A 22,005-nucleotide genomic window follows, 5' to 3' on the forward strand; every position below is an offset into this window, starting at 1 on the left:
GCCCTTCAGCAGCTCAGCTCTGGGAGCAAAGGCCCATAGGCAGAGGCTCTGGACTGTGGAGGAGAAAAAAAATCTCATCTGCCTCAACCAGGGATTTCAGTTGGCGGTGAACAGAAGCAGATCAAATTAAGCAATATGAAATAAAAGATCCTTTTATTCTGGAATAAAACACAAACAATCCCAACGCTGGCTGTGTTTCACCCACGCATTAGGGGTTAGAAAATACTAACAATGAAACAAAAATATATTAGTAAAACAGCCATAAATATTAATAAATACAATTATAAATAACATAAATAATAAAATGTAGAATCCAAAACAAGTTCAGATGGTTAGTAAATCATAAACATTAGTAAATACAGTTATAAATAACATAAGTAATAAAATTTAGAATCCAAAACTTGTACTGACACATTAAAAATGACATAGGTACAGAATAATCAACAGAACCAAAAAGATAAGTAAAACAAGGAAACTACCCAAGTGGTGTTCAGAATGCATCTCACCATCTTGATAAAACTGAAACAGTAAATATAGCCATTAATTGTATTGCTAAAAGACACACGTGCCCAACTAAAAGGCAGTATCCAGCATTGTGTAAAATTGTATTTGATACAGACGTTTGATACAGACGTTCAAATATTTGAAAAGTATTAATCCGCAAATGAACCTTTTCCGGAGGTGCGAAGGCGGTAGAACGAGAGGACATGAAATGAGATTGAAGGGGGGCAGACTCAAGAAAAATGTCAGGAAGTATTTTTTCACGGAGAGAGTAGTGGATGCTTGGAATGCCCTTCTGCGGGAGGTGGTGGAAATGAAAACGGTAACAGAATTCAAACACGCGTGGGATAAACATAAAGGAATCCTGTTCAGAAGGAATGGATCCTAAGGAGCTTAGCCGAGAGTGGGTGGCAGAGCTGGTGGCGGGAGGCGGGGATAGTGCTGGGCAGACTTATACGGTCTGTGCCAGAGCCGGTGGTGGGAGGCGGGGCTGGTGGTTGGGAGGCGGGGATAGTGCTGGGCAGACTTACACGGTCTGTGCCCTGAAAAGGACAGGTACAAATCAAGGTAAGGTATACACAAATAGTAGCACATATGAGTTTATCTTGTTGGGCAGACTGGATGGACCATGCAGGTCTTTTCTGCCGTCATTTACTATGTTACTATGTACAGTCAAAAAGTGCTCTACTCTTACCAACACAGTCCAGAAGATGGCAGCCTCTCAATGCTTATCCTGCAAATGTCACAGTAATAGCAAGCTGCCAAGGGATTGTGTGAGTGCTTAATAGATCTCTCTGGCTGAGGTCAAGGACCATGCGGCAAAAAAAAATTTTTCACTTTAAATTAAGTAAAAACCAACAAATATATAATATAATAAAATTGTAGGCAAAGTCAAATACAAGGCATAAAAAACTGCACTGAAATAGTGCTTTAAATCATCTGTTAAAAAACTGCCCGATAAAAGTAATGGCGCCAAAAATCAAGTAAGAGTATCAAAACCAAATAAAAGAAGCAAAAATCACTTAAAACCGCTAAACTCATGCCAGAAAGCAATGTGAATCACGTGAAAAAGAAATTAATAAAAACAAAAGTATATGCAAATTATAATGACGTCAATGTGTGTCAGCGATGTCATTATATGTTCCAAAAATTGGTACACATGTTGAAACATCGGGTCATGTAAACATGGTGCTAAAAAGGTACACCAAAAAGGTAAAAACACAAATATATAAATACAATAAAATAAAAAAAAAGGTTATAAAAGTGAATGTTCATCTCGGCTGTATAAATATATGAAAATCCATTAGAAATAAATTACAACATAAAGAATAAAATCAAAAGGACAAGGAAAAACTGATGTTCTTAATTTACCCACTAGGAAGAGCATATCTCAGCTTCGTACAGTAGCTCTGTTCATATTGAGACCTCTAGGAGATAATGTCCCAAACTCAAAAATAAACCTTTGCTCCACTGCAAGCTGAGCTGTAATACCTGAGGAGACAACCAGGGAAGTGGTATGGCTCAGGCTTTATTGGTATCAGAGTTGTGTGGGAAGACTGGCAAGAGTTTACTTGGCTCTCGAGGGTAAGGTTGCGATCGAGTGTGACACCGAGTATTTTCAAACTGTCCAAGACCCCTGAAGCAGGCGCTGTTCAGCGCCGAAACACGGCCCGTGTCGGGTCATCAATAAAGAATTTTAATTGTCCCAGTCTTGAAGGCCCAGTGTTGCTTTTTTGTTTGTATACTTTCTGTGTATGCTGTATTACCCTCTCTATCTGTGCTACACTCAAGCTTAGACATATCATTAAGAACAACCGCTTCATAGGCTTGAATTAATGGGTGCATATTACTGGGGGTTTGCCACTTGTTGCCTTTCCTAACAATAAACATAGCTACTGTATTTGTTGTACTTTTAGAAAAAAATAGTCCATGATTTTTAATTTTCTGATGAACTTAAAAAGCTCTACTTGGACATTAAAAGCACTGTAAATAGGAGTGGGTACAAAAGAGAGCCCTTTGTTCAGAATCCTAGGTTCTACTTCTGTCAGTTCTTTGTGGGATATATTATTAACCTATTTAGTGCATTCTCTAATTTTCTTGTCATATCCTGTATTGTGGGAATTTTCCTCTCCCCCGCTCCTAGCCTCGGCCTCTTCCTCTGCTGAATGTGAAGTACCTCTGGCTTTCTGCATGCAGATTGTCTGTGGTGGATTTGCATTTCCAGAGTTGTCCTAACAGAAAAACCTGCTTACTTATATTTCTACATGATGGGTAGTGTATAGGGAAGCCAAGGGGTCAAACACTTCATCAGGGTCATAAGTACATAAGTATTGCCATACTGGGACAGTCCAAAGATCCATCAAGCCCAGCATCCTGTTTCTAACAGTGGCCAATTCAGATCTCAAGTACCTGGCAAGATCCCAAAACAATACATTTTATGCTGTTTATCCTAGAATAAGCAGTGGTTTTTCCCCAAGTCCATTTTAATAATGGTCTGTGGACTTTTCCTTTAGAAAGCTATCCAAACCTTTTTTAAACCCTGCTAAGCAAACTGCGTTGACTACATTCTCTGGCAATGAATTTCAGAGTTTAATTACATGTTGAGTGAAGAAATATTTTCTCAGATTCCTTTTAAATGTACTACTTTGTAGCTTCATTGCGTGTCCCCTAGCCCTAGTATTTTTGGAAAGAGTAAACGAGCGATTCACGTCTACCCGTTCTAGAGTAAACAAGCGGTTCACGTCTACCCATTCTACTCCACTCATTATTATATAGACCTCTATCATATCTCCCCTCAGCCGTCTTATCTCCAAGCTGAAGAGCCCTAGCCGCTTTAGCCTTTCCTCATAGGGAAGTCGTCCCTTCCCCTTTATCATTTTTGTTGCCCTTCTCTGTACCTTTTCTAATTCCACTATATCTTTTTTTAAGAAGCGGTGACCAGACTAGAACATAATGTTCAAGGTGCGGTTGCACCATGGAACGATACAAAGACATTATAACATCCTCATTTTTGTTTTTCATTCCTTCCCTAATAATACCTAACATTCTATTTGTTTTCTTAGCGGCCGCCACACACTGAGCAGAAGGTTTCAACGTATCATCAATGATGACGCCTAGATCCCTTTCCTAGTCAGTGACTCCTAATGTGGAACCTTGCATTACGTAGCTATAATTCGGGATCCTCTTTCCCACATGCATCACTTTGCACTTGCTCACATTAAACGTCATCTGCCATTTAGATGCCCATTCTCCCAGTCTTGTAAGGTCCTCTTGTAATTTTTCACAATCCTTTTGTGATTTAACCACTTTGAATAACTTTTTGTCGTCAGAAAATTTAATTACCTCACTAGTTACTCCCATCTCTAGATCATTTATAAATATGTTTAAAAGCAGCAGTCCCAGCACATACCCCTGGAGAACCCCACTATCTACCCTTCTTCATTGAGAATACTGACCATTTAACCCTACTCTCTGTTTTTATCTTTTAACCAGTTTTTAATCCACAATAGGACTCTACCTCCTATCCGATGACTCTCCAATTTCCTCTGGAGTCTTTCATGAGGTACTTTGTCAAACACCTTTTGAAAATCCCGATACACAATATCGACTGGCTCACTTTTATCTACATGTTTGTTCACCCCTTCAAAGAAATGTAATAGATTGGTGAGGCAAGATTTCCCTTCACTAAATCTGTGTTGGCTCTCTCTCATTAATCCATACTTTTGAATATGTTCTGTAATTTTGTTCTTAATAATAGTCTCTACCATTTTGCCCTGCATTGACATCAGACTCACCAGTCTATAATGTCCTGGATCTCCTCTGGAAACTTTTTAAAAAATCGGCATTACATTGACCACTCTCCAGCCTTCCGGTACCATGCTTGATTTTAAAGACAAATTACATATTAATCCTGTTTAGAAGGAATGGATCTACGGAATCTTAGTGGAGATTGGGTGGCAACGCTGGTAATTGGGAAGCAAAACCAGTGCTGGGCAGATTTCTACGGTCTACGCCCTGATCATAACTGAATACATATGGATAGGCTAGAGTGTACATTTTAAGGGACTTCAATGTTAGCTTCAGAACTTTTAGCACAAGAACAGTGCTGGACAGACTTCTATAGTCTGTGCCCTGAGAATGGAAAGGACAAATCAAACTCACATACCATGTAAAATGAGTTTATCTTGTTGGGCAGACTGAATGGACCATTCAGGTCTTCATCTGCCATCTTTTACTACGTTACTATATTACGAACAATAGTTCTGCAAGTTCATTTTTTTAATTCTGTCAGTACTCTGGGATGAATACCATCTGGTCCAGGAGATTTGCTACTCTTCAATTTGTCAAATTGTTCCATTACATCCTCAAGGTTTATAGAGATTTAATTCAGTTTCTCTGACTTGTCAGCTCTGAATACCATTTCTGGCACCAGTACTTCTCCCAATTCTTAAAAATTTTACTATCCAGCTTATAATCGAAAAACGCCTATATTTTGACCCAAATCGGGAGATGGGTGTTTTTCTCGCAAAGGCACCCAAATCGGTATAATGGAAAGCCGATTTTGGGCGTTTCCAACTGTACTCCCTCGCAGAAACGAATAAAGTTGATGGGGGCGTGGTGGAGGCGGGACTGGGGCGTGGTTATCAGCTGAGGAGAGATGGGCGTCTTTAGCTGATAATCAAAAAAAAGGCGTTTTGACCGCGATTTTGGGTCACTTTTTTTGGACCCTTTTTTATCTCGAACAAGTCCCCAAAAAGTGCCCCAACTGCCCAGATGATCACTGGAGGGAATCGGGGATGACCTCCCCGGACTCCCCCAGTGGTCACTAACCCCCTCCCACCAAAAAAAACCCCACTTTAAAAACTTTTTTTCCAGCCTGTATGCCAGCCTCAAATGCCGTACCCACCTCCATGACAGCAGAATGTGTTCGATCCTGTCACAGCCTTTCCCTGGGTCAGATGTGGCTCTCGGGTGCAGTACAGGGTCACATCAGCATTGCATTGTGGTGGGTGTAGGGTATTGGGCTCCGTGATTTCATTAGCTTGTGTTACAGTCTCACAATGTTGGTAGTTGGTAGGCTCTTCTCCCATGGTGCTTTTCCCCCTGCCTACTGGGTCAGAGTGTGCCCTGTTGTGTTTCCTGTTGTAGTCCATGCGGTAGTGGCCATTTTTGTAAGCCAGTTTTAGTTCCCTTTCCTGTGTTAGCCACGTTAGAGAACTTAGTTCTTACCTTGAATGTGGCTGAAAGAGGGCATTGTACAGCATTCTGCCAGCTCTGACCTACTGCTAATCTCAGTACCAGGGAGACTCGTTGCCAGTGGGGCACAACCTCTGATCTGCAGTTAACTGTGAGTAAACGCAGTTATTCCAATAAAGGACGTTTTCGGAGAAATTAGTCTTCAGGTGTCAACTGGTGTGCCAATGTTATACAGCAGCAACAAGTCCTGGAGGCTTGCGTGTATGCAGGTCCCTGGAGCACTTTTAGTGGGTACCGCAGTGCACTTCAGCCAGGTGGCCCCAGGCCCATCCCCCCACCCCCCCACCCGTAACACTTGTGCTGGTAAATGGGAGGCCTCCAAAACCCACTGTACCCACATGTAGGTGCCCCCTTCACCCCTAAGAGCTATGATAGTGTTGTACATTTGTGGGTAGTGGGTTTTGGGGGAGGGGGGTTGGGAGCTCAGCACCCGTGGTAAGGGAGCTATGCATGTGGGAGCTTTTTCTGAAGTCCACCGCACTGACCTAGGGTGCCCAGTTGGTGTCCTGGCATATCAGGGGGGCCAGTGTACTACGAATCCTGGCCCCTCCCACGACCAAATGGCTTGGATTAGGACGTTTTTGAGCTGGGCGTTTTTAGTTTCCATTATCGCTAAAAAAAACAAACGCCCAGCTCAACAACGTCCATTTTTTCAAAAATACGGTTCGGCCCGCCCCTTCACGGACCCATTCTCGGAGATAAACGCCCATGGAGATAGGCATTTGCGTTCAATTATGCCCCTCCACGTGTTTTTGCCTCCAACGCAATCGTTTTTTCAAAGTCCCTCTTTGCCTTTCTTGTCATTGCTTTGCATTTGACTTGATATTCCTTATGCTGTTTCTTATTATTTTCAGTCAAATCTTTCTTCCATTTTCTGAAAGATTTTCTTTTAGTTCTAATAGCTTCCTTCATTTCACTTTTTAACCATGCTGGCTGTTGTTTGGTCTTCCTTCCTCCTTTTTTAATAGAAGGAATATATTTGGCCTGGGCTTCCAGGATGGTATTTTTGAACAGCATCCTGATGTAAATTTTTGACCTTCACAGCTGCTCCTCTAAGTTTTTTTTCACCGTTCTTCTCATTTTATCATAGTCTCCTTAATTTTTTCTTCTCGTACTGTATCATGGTTGTGGTTTATCGTACTATGGTTGCTGTTTATAGTACCGCACCTGTCTGACACTAATGTCATATCTTTTTCTCTGTACATTGTACGGTCTAACTATATTATTAAAGGTTTTCCTGCTCTGATTTCTATTCCTTTGCCAGGGATATATGTTACCATTGTTAAAATCCAAGTCATTCCTTCTAAATTTCTCATACTTTATTAATCTAAGATCCCTTTTGAACTGTTCACAATTTTTCTTATAGTCCTCATACAATAAATCAAAGTACATGTCATTTTCCTTAAGAAAAGTAAGTTCTTTATCCAATTCCTTTTTCACTTTTTGTTCTTTCTCCTTGCAGGTCTTGATCACAAAGATAATTTCATATAAGGAGCAATTATTTAAAATAGCTTCCCATTGTGTCATAAAAACCATTATCATCATTAAACATAGTAGATGGTTTGATTATATGCAACCTTCTGGGAATTCTCTTGTAATCCAAGAGCGAGGACCCATGTAATTCAATCCTCTTGAACCTTTTGCTTAGTTTTATGGTCTGCTCCCTGTGTGCTTCAGAGGGGAGCAAATTATTTAATTGGTCCTCATTAAAACTCAAAATGGTTTTCCATCATGGAGAGAAAGACAATATACCTGATAATGCAGGTTCTATGATGGCCAACAAGGAAGGTTCAAGAAAGCAATAGGGCAGTCGTTCTGTAAACTCCAAGATGGTGGTGAACAGAAGCAGATTAAGCTCAGCAATATGAACTAAAAGATCCTTTTATTCTAGAATAAAACACAAACAAGCCCAACACTGGCCGTGTTTCACCCACGCAAGGGCTGTGTAAAGGGCCAGAAAATACTGACAATGAAACAAAAATATGTTAGTAAAACAGTCATAAATATGAATAAATACAATTATAAATAATAAAATAGAATCTAAAACATATACAGATTGTTAGTAAAACAATCATAAACATTACTAAATACAGTTATAAATAACATAAGTAATAAAATTTAGAATCTAAGACACATTAAAAATGATATAGGTACAAAATAATCAACTGAAAAAATAAACCGGACAGCAATGATTGGACTACCACCTAGCAAAACCACTGCAAAACACTAAGGGCAAAGGGATATGGGCATGCACTTTACACGTTTCTGAGTTTAGCAAAGTCATTTCTGAAACTAGCACCTTTCTCTCTGACTTTTTTTTTTCTGAATGCAGGAGAGAAAATGGTGTTCTGCTTTTGTTTTCTTTCACGTCCCTGCTGACCTGCTAAGATCAGCCATGGGATCTGTTTCACTGCTTGTCAAAAAGTTTCAACATAACTAGTAAAATAACTTATGCCACTCTGTCTGGCCCCATAGGCTGAATTGCAATGGTGAAAAAAAAAAAAGAATGTATATGAATGAGGATTTGAATCCTTTCACCCCTACAGTCATTTGGTTTGTTTAAAGGTATATGATCAGAAATTGCCCTTATTTGTCAGATTCTACAATTCATGCACATTCCTTCCATTGATCATTGAGGGGCCCTTTTACTAGACCGCGTAGGCGCCTACGCGTGCCCAACGTGCGCCAAATTGGAGTTACCGCCCGGTTACCGTGTGGCGGTAATTTCAATTTTGGTGCGCATCTGCTACACGCGTCCGAAAAATACTTTTTCATTTCTAGCACGCGTCAGCTGCGCACGTCGTGGCATTTGACGTGTGTAGGTCATTACCGCCCGGTTACCGCGTGAGACCTTACCACTAAGTCAATTGCTGGTGGTAAGGTCTCAGACCCAAAATGGATGTGCGGCAATTTTCATTTTGTCGCATGCCCATTTTCGGCAAAAATTTTAAAAAGGCATTTTTTGTAGGTGCGCTGAAAAATAATTCTGCGCACGCCCAAAACACATGTCTACACTACCGCAGGACATTTTTCAGCGCACCTTAATAAATGGACCCCTGAATGAAAAGCGCAGATTTCACTTGATTTTCTTCCTCTTTGGAGTAGTTTGCGCATGTATATCTAACGCAAACAGTTAAAGCACTCTCTTATATTCAGTTTCCAGTAGATGAGTTTTTAAAAATAAAATTTTGTAAAAATAAGTTTTTTTTCTTCATTTATATTACTATTTTAAATTTTAGCAGACTGTAAAGAAGATGACCCTGGTGATTTCAGAGCATTCTGGCTACACATAAATAGACCATACTTGGCAAATAGAAGCATTTTCTTATGTTAGATCTGCTACTTCTTCTTAGTTTTTCTTTTCCTCTGTCTCCAAATGCTGGATTTGACTTGCCATTCTCTCACATACCTATGTAGCTTCTTGCTGAAAAGCTCTTACAATGGTTAAAGACAGAGATTAAGAAATATTATTTTTCTCTCCTCACTCTGGATAATGTGACTCACCTTCTCCACCACAAATCTTGCCATTGAAGCGCTCACAGTTCACATTGTCACACTCACAGAAGGGCCCATATATCTGCTTCTTTGGGTCATCACTGGCATGGCAATTGCAAATCCCACACTCACAGTCCCCAAGCCCAGAACATATTGCCGAAGCATTGTCTTTCCTGCAGGTCACGTCCAGTTCTTGGCTGGTTCTGCCCTCTGTTGCACATTCACAGTTCTTACCCACAAATTTATCATCACATCTGGCACAGTAAGAGAAAGGAACAGAAATCAGAGCTAAACATTGAGGGACATGAGGCAGAGATCGCCAGTAGCCTTTAAAAATGAGAAGTATTTGAATCCTAAGTAATCCCTGTCTTAGGTCTGACTTTACTAAGCAGGACCACTAAGTATAAGAGCTGAGTCTTTTTCCTTTTCTTACTATTTCTTTAACCCTAATGTGGACTCTTTTTAGTGGAGAGAGGGTATGAGTGAGGAATTTCTGTATCTTTACTGTCAGAAATGGTGCAATAATAATTATTTAACCCTGAGTTCTCTGGGTTATATCCACTTTAGCAAGCAGAAACTTAAATATCTGTGTCTGCGATTCCTTAAATGTTCTTTTCCCCAAGTTCTTATGTTCCTTTTTGGTGCTCAGGTCTGTAAATGGGATACTCCTATTCCTTGGTGAATTGTCCTTCCATATCAGGGGATCCTTCGCATGCTCATACATTTTACTCAAGTTTCACTCCTCTCCTTAGTTGTATATTTTTGGTATCTCCTTCACCTTTCTTTTCTGGACAAACATCATTAGTAGTAGTTCTTCAGCAAATTTCTCATCCCCTGACAGCTACTCATTGGATATTCAAATCTCCATTTCTCTATACTCATTGTTAGCTAGGTTTCAGAGATTGGGAGGCCCCTTGGTATTTTTCTCCTTTCTCTTGTTTCTTTGGACAGGAGGGATAGGCTGAAATCTCCTTCTAATACTAACAGAAATCTACATAGAAGGAAATTCCTTTCTGGTCACTGGTTGTGACTCTTCTTCTATTTCACCCTAAACCAGTGGTTCTCAAACTAATCCTTGGGACACACCTAGCCAGTCAAGTTTTCAAGATACTCACAATGAATATATATGAGATAAATTTGCATGCACTTCCTCCATGCTAAGCAATCTATCTCATGCATATTCATTCTGGAAATCCTGAAAACCTAACTGGCTAGGTGTGTCCCAAGGATTGGGTTGAGAACCCCTTCCCTAACTTATACCTTGAAACTGAAACTAAAATTGACTAGCAAAATGGAAGAGCTTCTGCACTCACTAAAATGGCCACACAGTAGGGGTGTTTTGCTGTTACAGAGTTAAGAAACAACCATTGCAGCAACTTGCTAAGGAGGTGCTGTAGTATAATGGTACACTCCTCTAATTTCTTCTACTTTAATATGACCTTTCTGCATGGGCATACTGTTGTAGGATGGATCCCAGTGGGATACTATCAGGCTGATTTTCAAAAGAGATAGACATCCAAAAAGTGACATAAATCGCAGCACTTGGACGTCCATCTCTCAGAGACATCCAAATCGGTATAATCGAAACCCGATTTTGGACGTCTCTATCGGATGTCCGTTGCAAGGATGTCCGAATCTGAAGGGGGTGTATCGGAGGCGGGACTTGGGCGTTCCTAATACTTGGATGTCTTTGAGCCATAATGGAAAAAAGAAAGACATCCATGACTAAAACTTGGACATTTTCACCCAGACCTGTTTTTATTACAAATAAGGTACAAAAAGGTGCCCGAAATGACCAGATGACCACTGGAGGTAATTGGGGATGACCTCCCGTTACTCCCCCAGTGGTCACTAACCCCCTCCCACCCTCAAAAAACATCATTAAAAATATTACTTGCCAGCCTCTATGCCAGCTTCAGATGTCATACTTAGGTCCATGACAGCACATGTACCCACATATAGGTGCCCCCCTTCACCCGTATGGGCTATAGTGTGACAAGGCGGTGGCCGTAGCGAGAAGGTTGCTAGGCTGTATAGAGGTGTGACCAGCAGAAGAAAGGAAGTGTTGATGCCCCTGTACAAGTCGTTGGTGAGGCCCCACCTGGAGTATTATGTTCAGTTTTGGAGGCCGTACCTTGCTAAGGATGTAAAAAAAATTGAAGCGGTGCAAAGAAAAGCTACGAGAATGGTATGGGATTTGCGCTCCAAGACATATGAGGAGAGACTTGCTGACCTGAACATGTATACCCTGGAGGAAAGGAGGAACAGGGGTGATATGATACAGATGTTCAAATATTTGAAAGGTATTAATCCGCAATCAAATCTTTTCCGGAGATGGGAAGGCGGTAGAACGAGAGGACATGAAATGAGATTGAAGGGGGGCAGACTCAAAAAAAGATGTCAGGAAGTATTTTTTCACAGAGAGAGTGGTGGATGCTTGGAATGCCCTCCCGCGGGAGGTGGTGGAGATGAAAATGGTAACGGAATTCAAACAGAAGGAATGGATCCTCAGAAGCTTAGCCGAAATTGGGTGGTGGAGCCGTGGGGGGGGGGGGGGGGGGGGGAGGGGTTGTTGGTTGGGAGGCGAAGATAGTGGTGGGCAGACTTATAAGGTCTGTGCCAGATCCGGTGGTGGGAGGCGGGACTGGTGGTTGGGAGGAGGGGATAGTGCTGGGCAGACTTATATGGTCTGAGCCCTGAAAAAGACAGGTACAAATCAAGGTAAGGTATACTCATGAGTTCATCTTGTTGGGCAGACTGGATGGACCATGCAGGTCTTTTTCTGCCGTCATCTACTATGTTACTATGTTAGTGGTGTACAGTTGGGGGTAGTGGGGTTTGGGGGGTCAGCACACAAGGTAAGGGAGCTGTGTACCTGGGAGCATTTTAAATGTACACTCTATACTTAAAAGATATATAACATTACTCAAATTCTATGTCATAATCATAGAAATACATCACATACTTGAGAGCAAATAAAATCCTTTTCTGTCATTACATTGTACCTAACCAAGACAGGTTCTATATCTGGCACAAGCCCTAACATGCATAGGTATAGTAGGTACACACACTATCCTTCTAAATAGAGAAAGGTTGGATACCTGTAACATAAAGAGTGTTCCCAATTAATATATATACATATACAAAAATTAATTTAAAATTATTCTGTTAGGCATATCAGCAGTGCAGTATTGGGCCAAATATGAAGTATGACTACAGATAACTATTATATATCTTACTAAAGGATATACATACAATAGTGGCTTTTCTCCTAAAGATTGTGCTGCCATGTACAGCTTGATATTTTGCTTTTGCTGTGTTAGCCCAACATAACAGGGGTTTACCAATACAATTTCTTCAGTGCTGCATCTCTTCTAGTAGGATGCAGTTCATATGAAGGTGAATATTGACATGAGTAAGGAGTGGAGGAGTGGCCTAGTGGTTAGAGTGGTGGACTTTGGTCCTAAACTGAGTTCGATTCCTACTTCAGGCAAAGGCAGCTCCTTGTGACTCTGGGCAAGTCACTTAACCCTCCATTGCCCCATGTAAGCCGCATTGAGCCTGCCATGAGTGGGAAAGCACAGGGTACAAATGTAACAAAAAAATATATGCAAAATTGTCCATATGTGTGATGTTAAATGATGATACAGGAAATACGTAGACCCATATGTTCTCATTCCAAGGTTCTCTTGCTACTTAGTTTTTGGAAAGCACGCTAAGAGTATTGTCTAACAGTCTCACTGTTCTTTATTCTGTTATAAAACAAACCACGTTACTTCAAAAATAACATTCGTAAGTATACTCTCTTATCCCTGCTGAGACAAAAGAATGTTATCTTCAGCTGATCACTCCAGCAGTAATGCTCTCTTCCTACAATAGTAAAAATAAAACCTTTACCTTACATAATACAAACTCTTCACATTACATAATAGTCCAGGGGAACCGGGTTCAAATCCCCATACTGCTCCTTATGATCTTGGACATGTCACTTAGGGGCCTTTTTAGAAAGCGGCGGTAAGCCCACATAAGTGGGTTTCAAAAAGGTTTGGATAAATTCCTGGAGGTAGACCTGGACAAGCCACTGTGTACCGCATGAGAAAGCTTTGCTGAAGTTTACTACTAAAGAGGAGGCCCTGAGTGCTCATGCATTAACTTTCTGCAAGTTCTCGGGGCTAATAGGAACATTAGCACATGACCTTCAAATCACAAAAATGAAAAACTCCTGAAAAAGTGGCAGGTTAAATCTGGGCTTAGCATGTGTTATTTATTTTTGTTACATTTGTACCCCGTGCTTTCCCACTCATGGCAGGCTCAATGTGGCTTACATGGGGCAATGAAGGGTTAAGTGACTTGCCCAGAGTCACAAGGAGCTGCCTGTGCCTGAAGTGGGAATTGAACTCAGTTCCTCAGTTCCCCAGGACCAAAGTCCACCACTCTAACCACTAGGCCACTCCTCCACTCCTGCTAAGTCCAGATTTTACCGCATTTTAGTAAAAGGGTCCCTTACAGGCTCATTTTCGAAAGAGGATGCCCATCTTTCGACACAAATCGGAAGATGGGTGTCCTCACAGGGTCGCCCAAATCGTTATAATCGAAAGTCAATTTTGGGCGTCCCCAACTGCTTTCAGTCGCGGGGATGACCAAAGTTCACGGGGGTGTGTCGGAGGCGTAATGAAGGCGGGAGTTTGGGCGTGCCTAACACATGGACGTCCTCGACGATAATGGAAAAAAAGGGCGTCCCTGATGAGCACTTGGACGACTTTACCTGGTCCTGTTTTTCTTACGACCAAGGCACAAAAAGGTGCCCGAACTGACCAGATGACCACTTGGGAGAATCGGGGATGACCTCCCCTTACTCCCCCAGTGGTCACTAACCCCCTCCCACCCTAAAAAAAATCTTAAAAAATATTTTGTGCCAGCCTGTATGCCAGCCTCAAATGTCATACTCGGGTCCATCACAGCAGTATGCAGGTCCCTAGAGCAGTTTTAGTGGGTGCAGTGCACTTCAGGCAGGCGGACCCAGGCCGATCCCCCCTACCTGTTACATTTGTGGTGATAAATGTGAGCCCTCCAAAACCCACCAGAAACCCACTGTACCCACATCTAGGTGCCCCCCTTCACCCGTAAGGGCTACGGTAGTGGTGTACAGTTGTGGATAGTGAGTTTTGGGGGGCTCAGCACACAAGGTAAGGGAGCTATGTACCTGGGAGCAATTTATGAAGTCCACTGCAGTGCCCCCTAGGGTGCCCTGGCATGTCAGGGGGACCAGTGCACTACAAATGCTGGCTCCTCCCACGACCAAAGGGCTTGCATTTGGTCGTTTCTGAGATGGGCGTCCTTAGTTTCCATTATTGCCGAAAATCAGAAACGACCAAGTCTAGGGACGACCATCTCTAAGGACGACCTAGATATCAAGATTTGGGCGTCCCCGACCGCATTATCAAAATGAAAGATGGACATCCATCTTGTTTCGATAATACAGGTTTCCTCGCCCCTCCATCGGGATGTTTTGCGAGGACGTCCTCAGCAAAACTTGGGCGTCCCTTTTGATTATGCCCCTCCATGTCTCTACTCTTCTTTTTTTGATTGTTCTTGAGGTCCTGATTTCTTGATGCTTTTCCCAATTAGATAAAATGGTCCCTGTCTAGAGAGAAGGCACATTGCTGCCTTAGTTCTAAGCCCCTTATTTATTTCTTGTGTGTCTCATTTGTCTTTCTTGACTGTAGTAGATTGTAAGGTCCAAGGAGTAGGGACTATATTATGAATCTCTTTATAACACTGCTTGCATCTAGTAGGTGGGAGGCGGGGATACTTATACAGTCTGTGCCCGGAAAAGGACAGGTACAAATCAAGGTAAGGTATACACAAAAAGTAGCACATGTGAGTTTATCTTGTTGGGCAGACTGGATGGACCGCGCAGGTCTTTTTTCTGCCGTCATCTACTATGTTACTATGTTACTAGTATGCCCTATGCAAATGATGTTAATAAATAATAATGGAGTCAATAATCAGCAGTTAATTTATCCTCATGCAGATTTTCAACCAACCAACGTGTATAAGTGCCGAGAAATTAAAAAAAAAAAACAACAAAAAAACTTATGTTGACCATGTAAGTGATTTTCAATGTAGCTGTAAGGGAGTCTATAGGATATTGCCACTTCCCTTTAAGGATTCTCTCTCACTGTGTCAGAACCACCTTAAGGTCCATAGTTCCACCTAGGGGGAAGTGACACGGGAGGGGTGGAGCCAAGGAAACAGGAACTAGGAGGTATAAAAGCTCAGGACAGAGCCAAGTTAAGGAGGACTAGAGGAAAGCAGTGATGGCCAACTGCATATGCCTCCATCATATATTTGTGAACTACAGCCTCAACAGCAGGTAGGCCAAGTTCAACTTGGGACCTTACAACTTGGTATCTTTGACCTGGCCAGACACAGGCCAGCTATACTAACTGCTAAGACTGTTTTGCAACTCTGGGAACCTAGACCAGAACCTAGAAGTATGTTTGGTTGAACGACAGTAATGCATGCCGTGGGCCTGTAGGAGCAGGCCTCAAAAGGACATTCTAAGGACTAGCTTAATGTTTACTTCCCTTTCCCCACCTGTGAATGGAACAGGACCCTTTCCTGACACCTTCAATAAATATTTTGTGCACCTATCCACTGTGTGGCCCAGTTTATCCTGGCTCCAGGGCTCACCCTCATTCACGTTATCACAATGGCCTACATTAATAATATCTCTTTTTATATCAGTAGATAATTGGGAAATCCCCTTATCTAACTGCTATTTTCTTCCTGAAGGCCTAGACCCATTGAGGATGAATTGACCCCAGACAGCAACCATAGCAAAAAGGTGCAAACCTTGCATAATGAACATAAGAAATAAAAAGGTAAAAAAACAACAACCCAAGACGACCTACGTTTAAGAACAAGAAAGGTAGTAATAAAACCAAGAAAGGAACTCATATTTTGATAACGGTTATATAGTTTCTGAATCCTGCTCAAGCTATTATAAAAATAATTCAACATGCAAGAGCCGTTAGCTGAACAATTCATTTACCTGCAGATTCCACAATGTATCTTTCCATGACCATTGCAGTCACCTGCATTTACAGCATCATCGCACTCACAATCACACTTCGCCTTCACCTGGACAGTCAGTGAATCAGTAAAGCCTAAGGGTCGGATTATGAAGGACTGATCTGGGACACACTTTGTTGCTGTGACTTTTATCAGAAAGGAAATCTGGAACAATAACAAAATATATTATTAATTTAGGGCTCCTTTTACAAAGCCACGGTACTGATTTCCGGAGCGGTAAATATGATGAAGCCCATTCAATTCCTGTGGGCTTCATTGCATTTGCTGAGCAGGAATCAGTACTGTGGCTTTGTAAAAGGAGCCCTTACTGTCAAGAACTCCTTAACCTCCGCACGCCTTCCCCTGGTTGTATGGTGGGGTTTGTCAGGATTTTTATCGTTAAGTTACAAGTATGACTTCTCAGAGCTATGTGTTTTTGTTAGAAAGAAAATAGTTTGGATGCAGAAAGCAAGTAGTGGACTGAATCACTGTCAGAAGGGAACCATAGGAGTCTGCAAGAATGGGGTTCATTCCAGCAAAACAATAGTGACACCAGTAGTTTTGAAGATGACAGAGAGAAATGGGAGAGAGAGTGGTAAGGAGGGAAATTTAGTTTTAATTGTCCCCTGCAAAGATCTTTTGCAGAGGGGTTTTGCTCAGTGTTGGATCTGTGAAATTTCCCTAAAGAGAGACTACTAGCTGAAAGGAAAGGGGTAGGAAGATGGATGGTAATTCATTAACTAGATGCCTGATAGGAGCCTGTTCTATAAAGGAAAGTAGGCATCTACTCTCTTTTATAGAATACTAGTGTAACAAGTAGGTTACACATGTATAACTTAGGTGCAAGCACTTATGCTAGCCATAGGGCTGGTATAAGTATGCTCCAGGGATACACATGTAACATATACTGGTTGATATTCAAAACTATTGAACTGTCCAGAAATGGCCGTTGACTGGTTAAATCTTGTTTGGGACTATTCACTAATTTTCAGTGGCACTTAACTGGTTATCTCTGCTGAAAATTAATGGTTAGCGCCTAAGTGAAATCCAGCTATTTTGAAGGGTGTTCCAGGGCCAGAGTCAGCACTTGGCCGGTTAAGTGCCGATATTCAGCACTTAACGAGCCAGGGTATCCTATCTTTATATAGCAACCCATGGCCAGTTAAGTTCTGAATATCAACTTAACTGGACATGAGTAGCTGGTGCCACATAAACTGGATATTCAATGCCAAAGCCTCGACATGGCTCGGTATTGACTATCCGGGAATAATACCAGCGGCGGTCAACATGGACAGAATATTTACCCCATAGAAGTGGCATAGCTAGGTGGGGCAACGGGGACCTGGGCCCCCTCAAATTTGCTTTGGGCCCCTGGTTGGCTGGCGGGGGTCCCCAACCCCCACCAGCTGAAGACTTTGTCCAGCGCTGGTCTGCGGCGGCAGTACCGCTGCTGCATTGCCTGCTCTGCTCCGTCTTCCCCTCACGTCAGGCACGCTCCTTTTAGTGAAACTGAGCACTAAAAGGAGTGTGCTGGACATGAGGGGAAAGAGAGAGCAGGGCAGGCATTGCGACGGCATGGGAGACCAGCGCTGGATGAAGTCTTCAGGTGGCGGGGTTGGGGATCCCCGCCAGCAAAGATGCTACAGTGGTGGCAGCAGCGGAGGAGGGGGTGCTGGCGGGGTGGCGACCAAAATGTGCCCCCCCACATTGAGCTCTGGCCACCTCCCACCTTGAGGTCTGGCTACGCCGCTGTCCCATGGTATTTTATAAGTTACACGCATAGGGCCAGATTCTATATAAGGCACCTAAAAAATCCATATGGTAAACATTTCTGCCTAAGCATATTCTATAAGAGGCGCCTAGATTTAGGCACGGTATAAAGAATATGCTTAGTTGATATCCCAGCGCCTAAAACTATATGCCTCCATTTACACCAATGAAAACATGGTGTAAATCCCCGCATGTAGACTTACATGCACTGGACCATATTCTATAACTACGTACATAAATTTTGGAACACCCACAAAACGTCCATTTCCCCTCACATAGTCATGCCCCTTTTGAACTGCGCGCATTAAAATTTAGGTGCAGTTCATTACAGAATACGCTTAGCGAGTTGTGTGTGTAAATTCTAATTATTACCAATTAGTGCTTATTATTGCTTGTTAAGTGCTGTTATCAATGCTGATTAGCTTGTTAAGCCAATTAAGTTATGTGCGTTGTTATAGAATACACCTGGATTTTGGCGCGGATCTCTAAGCATGCTATATAGGCTATAAATATAAATAATAAAGGAAAAAACTTGGCCTCAAAGCTCCCGGGAGCTGCACATATTCAGCAGACAATCCCTAATGGGAATCCCACATACTATCATAGGCAATGAAAAAGCCTGAAAAAAGAATGGGAAGAAAAACTCTCAAAAACCAGAGAGAAAAGTTCACTTCTAGAAAAGCAGGCAATATTATAATAAATCAAACCACAGTGCAGAGAACATTCAGTTCCAAACATCAAGAAAAAAATAAAGCAATATGTGTACACATCTCAAAAAAGCCAAAGACCTTATATGCCAATTACCAAAGTTCACAGCTCCAAAGGGTTCTCATCAGCAATGTTTCATCAATTGATGATTGTAATCCAAAGGCGAAAAGCAAACCAAAGATGTCCACATACCCTTTCAAGCCTCAACAAGGAGTATGTTCATGCACTATTGAGGTTATTATTTTGCATTTGCACTAAAATATGTAGTGCATTATATATTAAATGACTGTTTGGTAGATAAGATAATCTTTTTAGCACATCATACATGCTAAATAAAAACTAGGGCAAGTTTTAGATCATAAGCTCCTTTGTTTCCCCTAATTCTACTGCACTTTGTTGGAATTCCACCCTTTACATCACAGACAATCTATTTTGTAGGGTCTTCATTACTTTTAGCATGTCAGAATCAATCTCATCAGTGTATCCGAGCAGACAGCAAAATTTGAGAGCAGGGGGTCTCAGCCTAGGTAGAGGAGCTTCTGCCAGGTTGGGGAGGTTTCAATATAATTATGGTAAAGGGTCTATTCTGGAGATGTGTGTGTGTGTGTGTGTGGATTTTCAGGATATCCACAGTGAATATGGATGACATATACCTGCACATAACTAAGATACTTCATGTAAATATATCATATGCATACTCATTATGGATATTCTGAAAACGTGACAAATTTGGGGTTACTGAGAACAAGTTTGGGAACCACTGCCTTAGGTAAATTCATTTTAAATAATGTAAAATGCATAATTCGTTTGGTTGATATTCTTAGGCATAGAATTGTACACCCAGAGCTAGTAAATTGTTCTGCACAGTTTCCACTTTTTTTGGGAAGAAAACAATGTGTAATGGAAAATTGAAAACATAGCCCAAGGTATCCATAGGTATTTAAATAAGATGGTACATCACTTCTTAGTCATTACTCTGTATTGAGCCTAGACATTAACAACAGTTAGGTTACCAGTATTAACCACCTACATCTGCCATTCTTATTTCTTCTTTGACACTAAAAGTAATATAATATTTGCACTAGCAGTATCCTTACCTGCTCATTGATCTTGACATTATTGCACTCGCCTGTTGGTTTATCCTTGGTTACCACATTGTTAGAACAGATGGAATCATATGTGATCACGAGAGAATCTGGAGTGGTTCCATGGTCAAGAATGACCTTGGATGATAAGTTCTGCAAGGATAAATGAAAAAATAAATACATATGAATAGGAATATGACCCAGGAACCAAAGTCTGCAAAATTACAGAGCACAAGTGTAGACATTCAGAAGGTAATTTTAGAACAAGTAGCCTAGGACTGGAAGCCAGGTAGGCACCTATTTTAAGCCTATTTTATAAAGATACATGGAGGAGCATTTTCAAAAAAATGTCTATGTTCAAAAAAAACCCCAAAGTCCTGCTCATAACGTCCAAAAAAACTGGCCATCTCACAGCCATAATCAAACAGGAAAAGTGTCTAGATTTCTTGTTCAATTATGGCTGTGAGATGGACATTTTTGCACTGAAAAGTTCCAAAATGAATAGCCATTTTCTAAAGTGAAACATCCAACTTTTGAACCACAAAATAAACTAGGGACATGAATGTCTGTCTGGCATCATTTTCAAAAATATGGCCACACAAATGTCCCTGTAGGACAGAGGAATAGCCATAGGAGCCAGCTCTGTGGGTGCTTGAGCATTCCCAATATTGAATTTCTTGTATGTGTCCAGGGAGGGGTTATTGCCATTGGGCTTAGCACCCCGAATAATTCTAAAAAGTTGGCTCCTATGGAAATAGCCTACTGGTTAGTACAAGCCCCATTATAGCTCCTTTTTTTTTTTTGTAAATGTGATCCCTTTAGGATCTGAAAAATACCTACTGTACCTGAATATACACCACTTCATAGCCTTCAGTCTTGCAGGTGTCTTATTAAAAAAAAATAGTAGAAACGGGACTTGAACCTGGGTCCCTTGGGTCACAGTCCTCTGCACTAACCACTAGACTACTCCTCTGACCTATTTTCTGTTTTGTTCAGAATGGCTATAATACCTGTAGCTAACATAGAACTTGATTTTCCTTTCCAATTTCACTTTCAAGGGAGAGGGACAGCAACCACTGGTGGATTAAGGAGGGGTCATGCCTTAATCCCTCCAGAGGTTAGCTGCTCAATTAGAGCAACATTTTGTAATTTGGATGTGACTGAAACAGGTCTAGATAGAAAATGTCCTTCTTTTTAAACATGGACGTTTCTTCCCATTTGAAAATCCCTGTTGGACATCATACTTTTGGGCTCTCCCTAGTCCCGCCCACAATACGCCCCTTTGCTATTTAGACGAACGGCAGTATGAAATGTCCAAATTCTGACTTTCCAAAAAAAGGATTTGGATGTTTTTAGCAGATGGGCTTTTTATAGGCATTTTAAGACATCCATCTGCTTTGAAAATGAGCATTATAGGCACCTACAGCGTGAGGCAAAAAAAAAAAAAGTAACCCCCTAGAGTATTTTGCCACTTGTTTCAGGTTTGATTTCTGCTCTACTCTTGGTTTCTGTCTCACACATAATTACTGCTCCATGTCTGGTTCCTGATGCTTGCCAGGTGTCTGCCTTTCTTGACACTGTCCTGGACCTCACCTCTCCATTTATGCTCTTGCCCAGGGGTGTTCCTTACAATTACTCAAATAATGCATCTGTCTTGCTAGAACTAAGCTCATGGTTGAAAAGACCAGGCTCATCTTTAAAATCTGATATCGGACATGCCGTTTATATTACAATATTTGTCTTCCTAATAACATCTTCCTATTCAAGCTAACGGTTGCAGCGGAGGCTACAGGTTAAAAAAGTTCTTGATGTCAGTCAGATGCTGGTGCACATCATGGCACCACATCAGGGGCGTAGCCACGGGTGGGCCTGGGTGGGCCCAGTTTTGTTTCAGGCCCACCCAGCAGTGGAGGCAGCGGAGCGGAGGGAGCAGGCTGAGCTCCGATCCCGCATCTGCCTCCCCAGCCCGCCACTGCTCCGGCCGCCGCCGCCCGCCGTACCTTTAAATATTACAGTTTTGCTGGAGTCGCGGGCAGCCGGCATTGAAGACATCGGCAGGCTTACGCCGGTTCCAGCAGCCTTCCCTTCCCTCGTTGCAAGTCGGATGATGGCT

General features: G+C 41.9%; 1 protein-coding gene across 1 annotated transcript in view; it reads right to left on the minus strand.

The window, feature by feature from the left end:
• Positions 1 to 22,005, minus strand: part of ITGB2 (integrin subunit beta 2) — a 139,803-nt gene that overhangs the window by 23,369 nt on the left and 94,429 nt on the right. Inside the window, exons 10-12 of the mRNA XM_030208868.1 lie at positions 19,905 to 20,045; positions 16,310 to 16,494; positions 9,262 to 9,506 (exon numbers count right to left, since the gene is read on the minus strand). Of these exons, the coding sequence (XP_030064728.1) occupies positions 9,262 to 9,506; positions 16,310 to 16,494; positions 19,905 to 20,045 (571 nt within the window). The remainder of the gene's footprint in view (positions 1 to 9,261; positions 9,507 to 16,309; positions 16,495 to 19,904; positions 20,046 to 22,005) is intronic.

Source organism: Microcaecilia unicolor, chromosome 7 (assembly GCF_901765095.1).
Source record: "Microcaecilia unicolor chromosome 7, aMicUni1.1, whole genome shotgun sequence".
Taxonomy (NCBI): domain Eukaryota; kingdom Metazoa; phylum Chordata; class Amphibia; order Gymnophiona; family Siphonopidae; genus Microcaecilia; species Microcaecilia unicolor.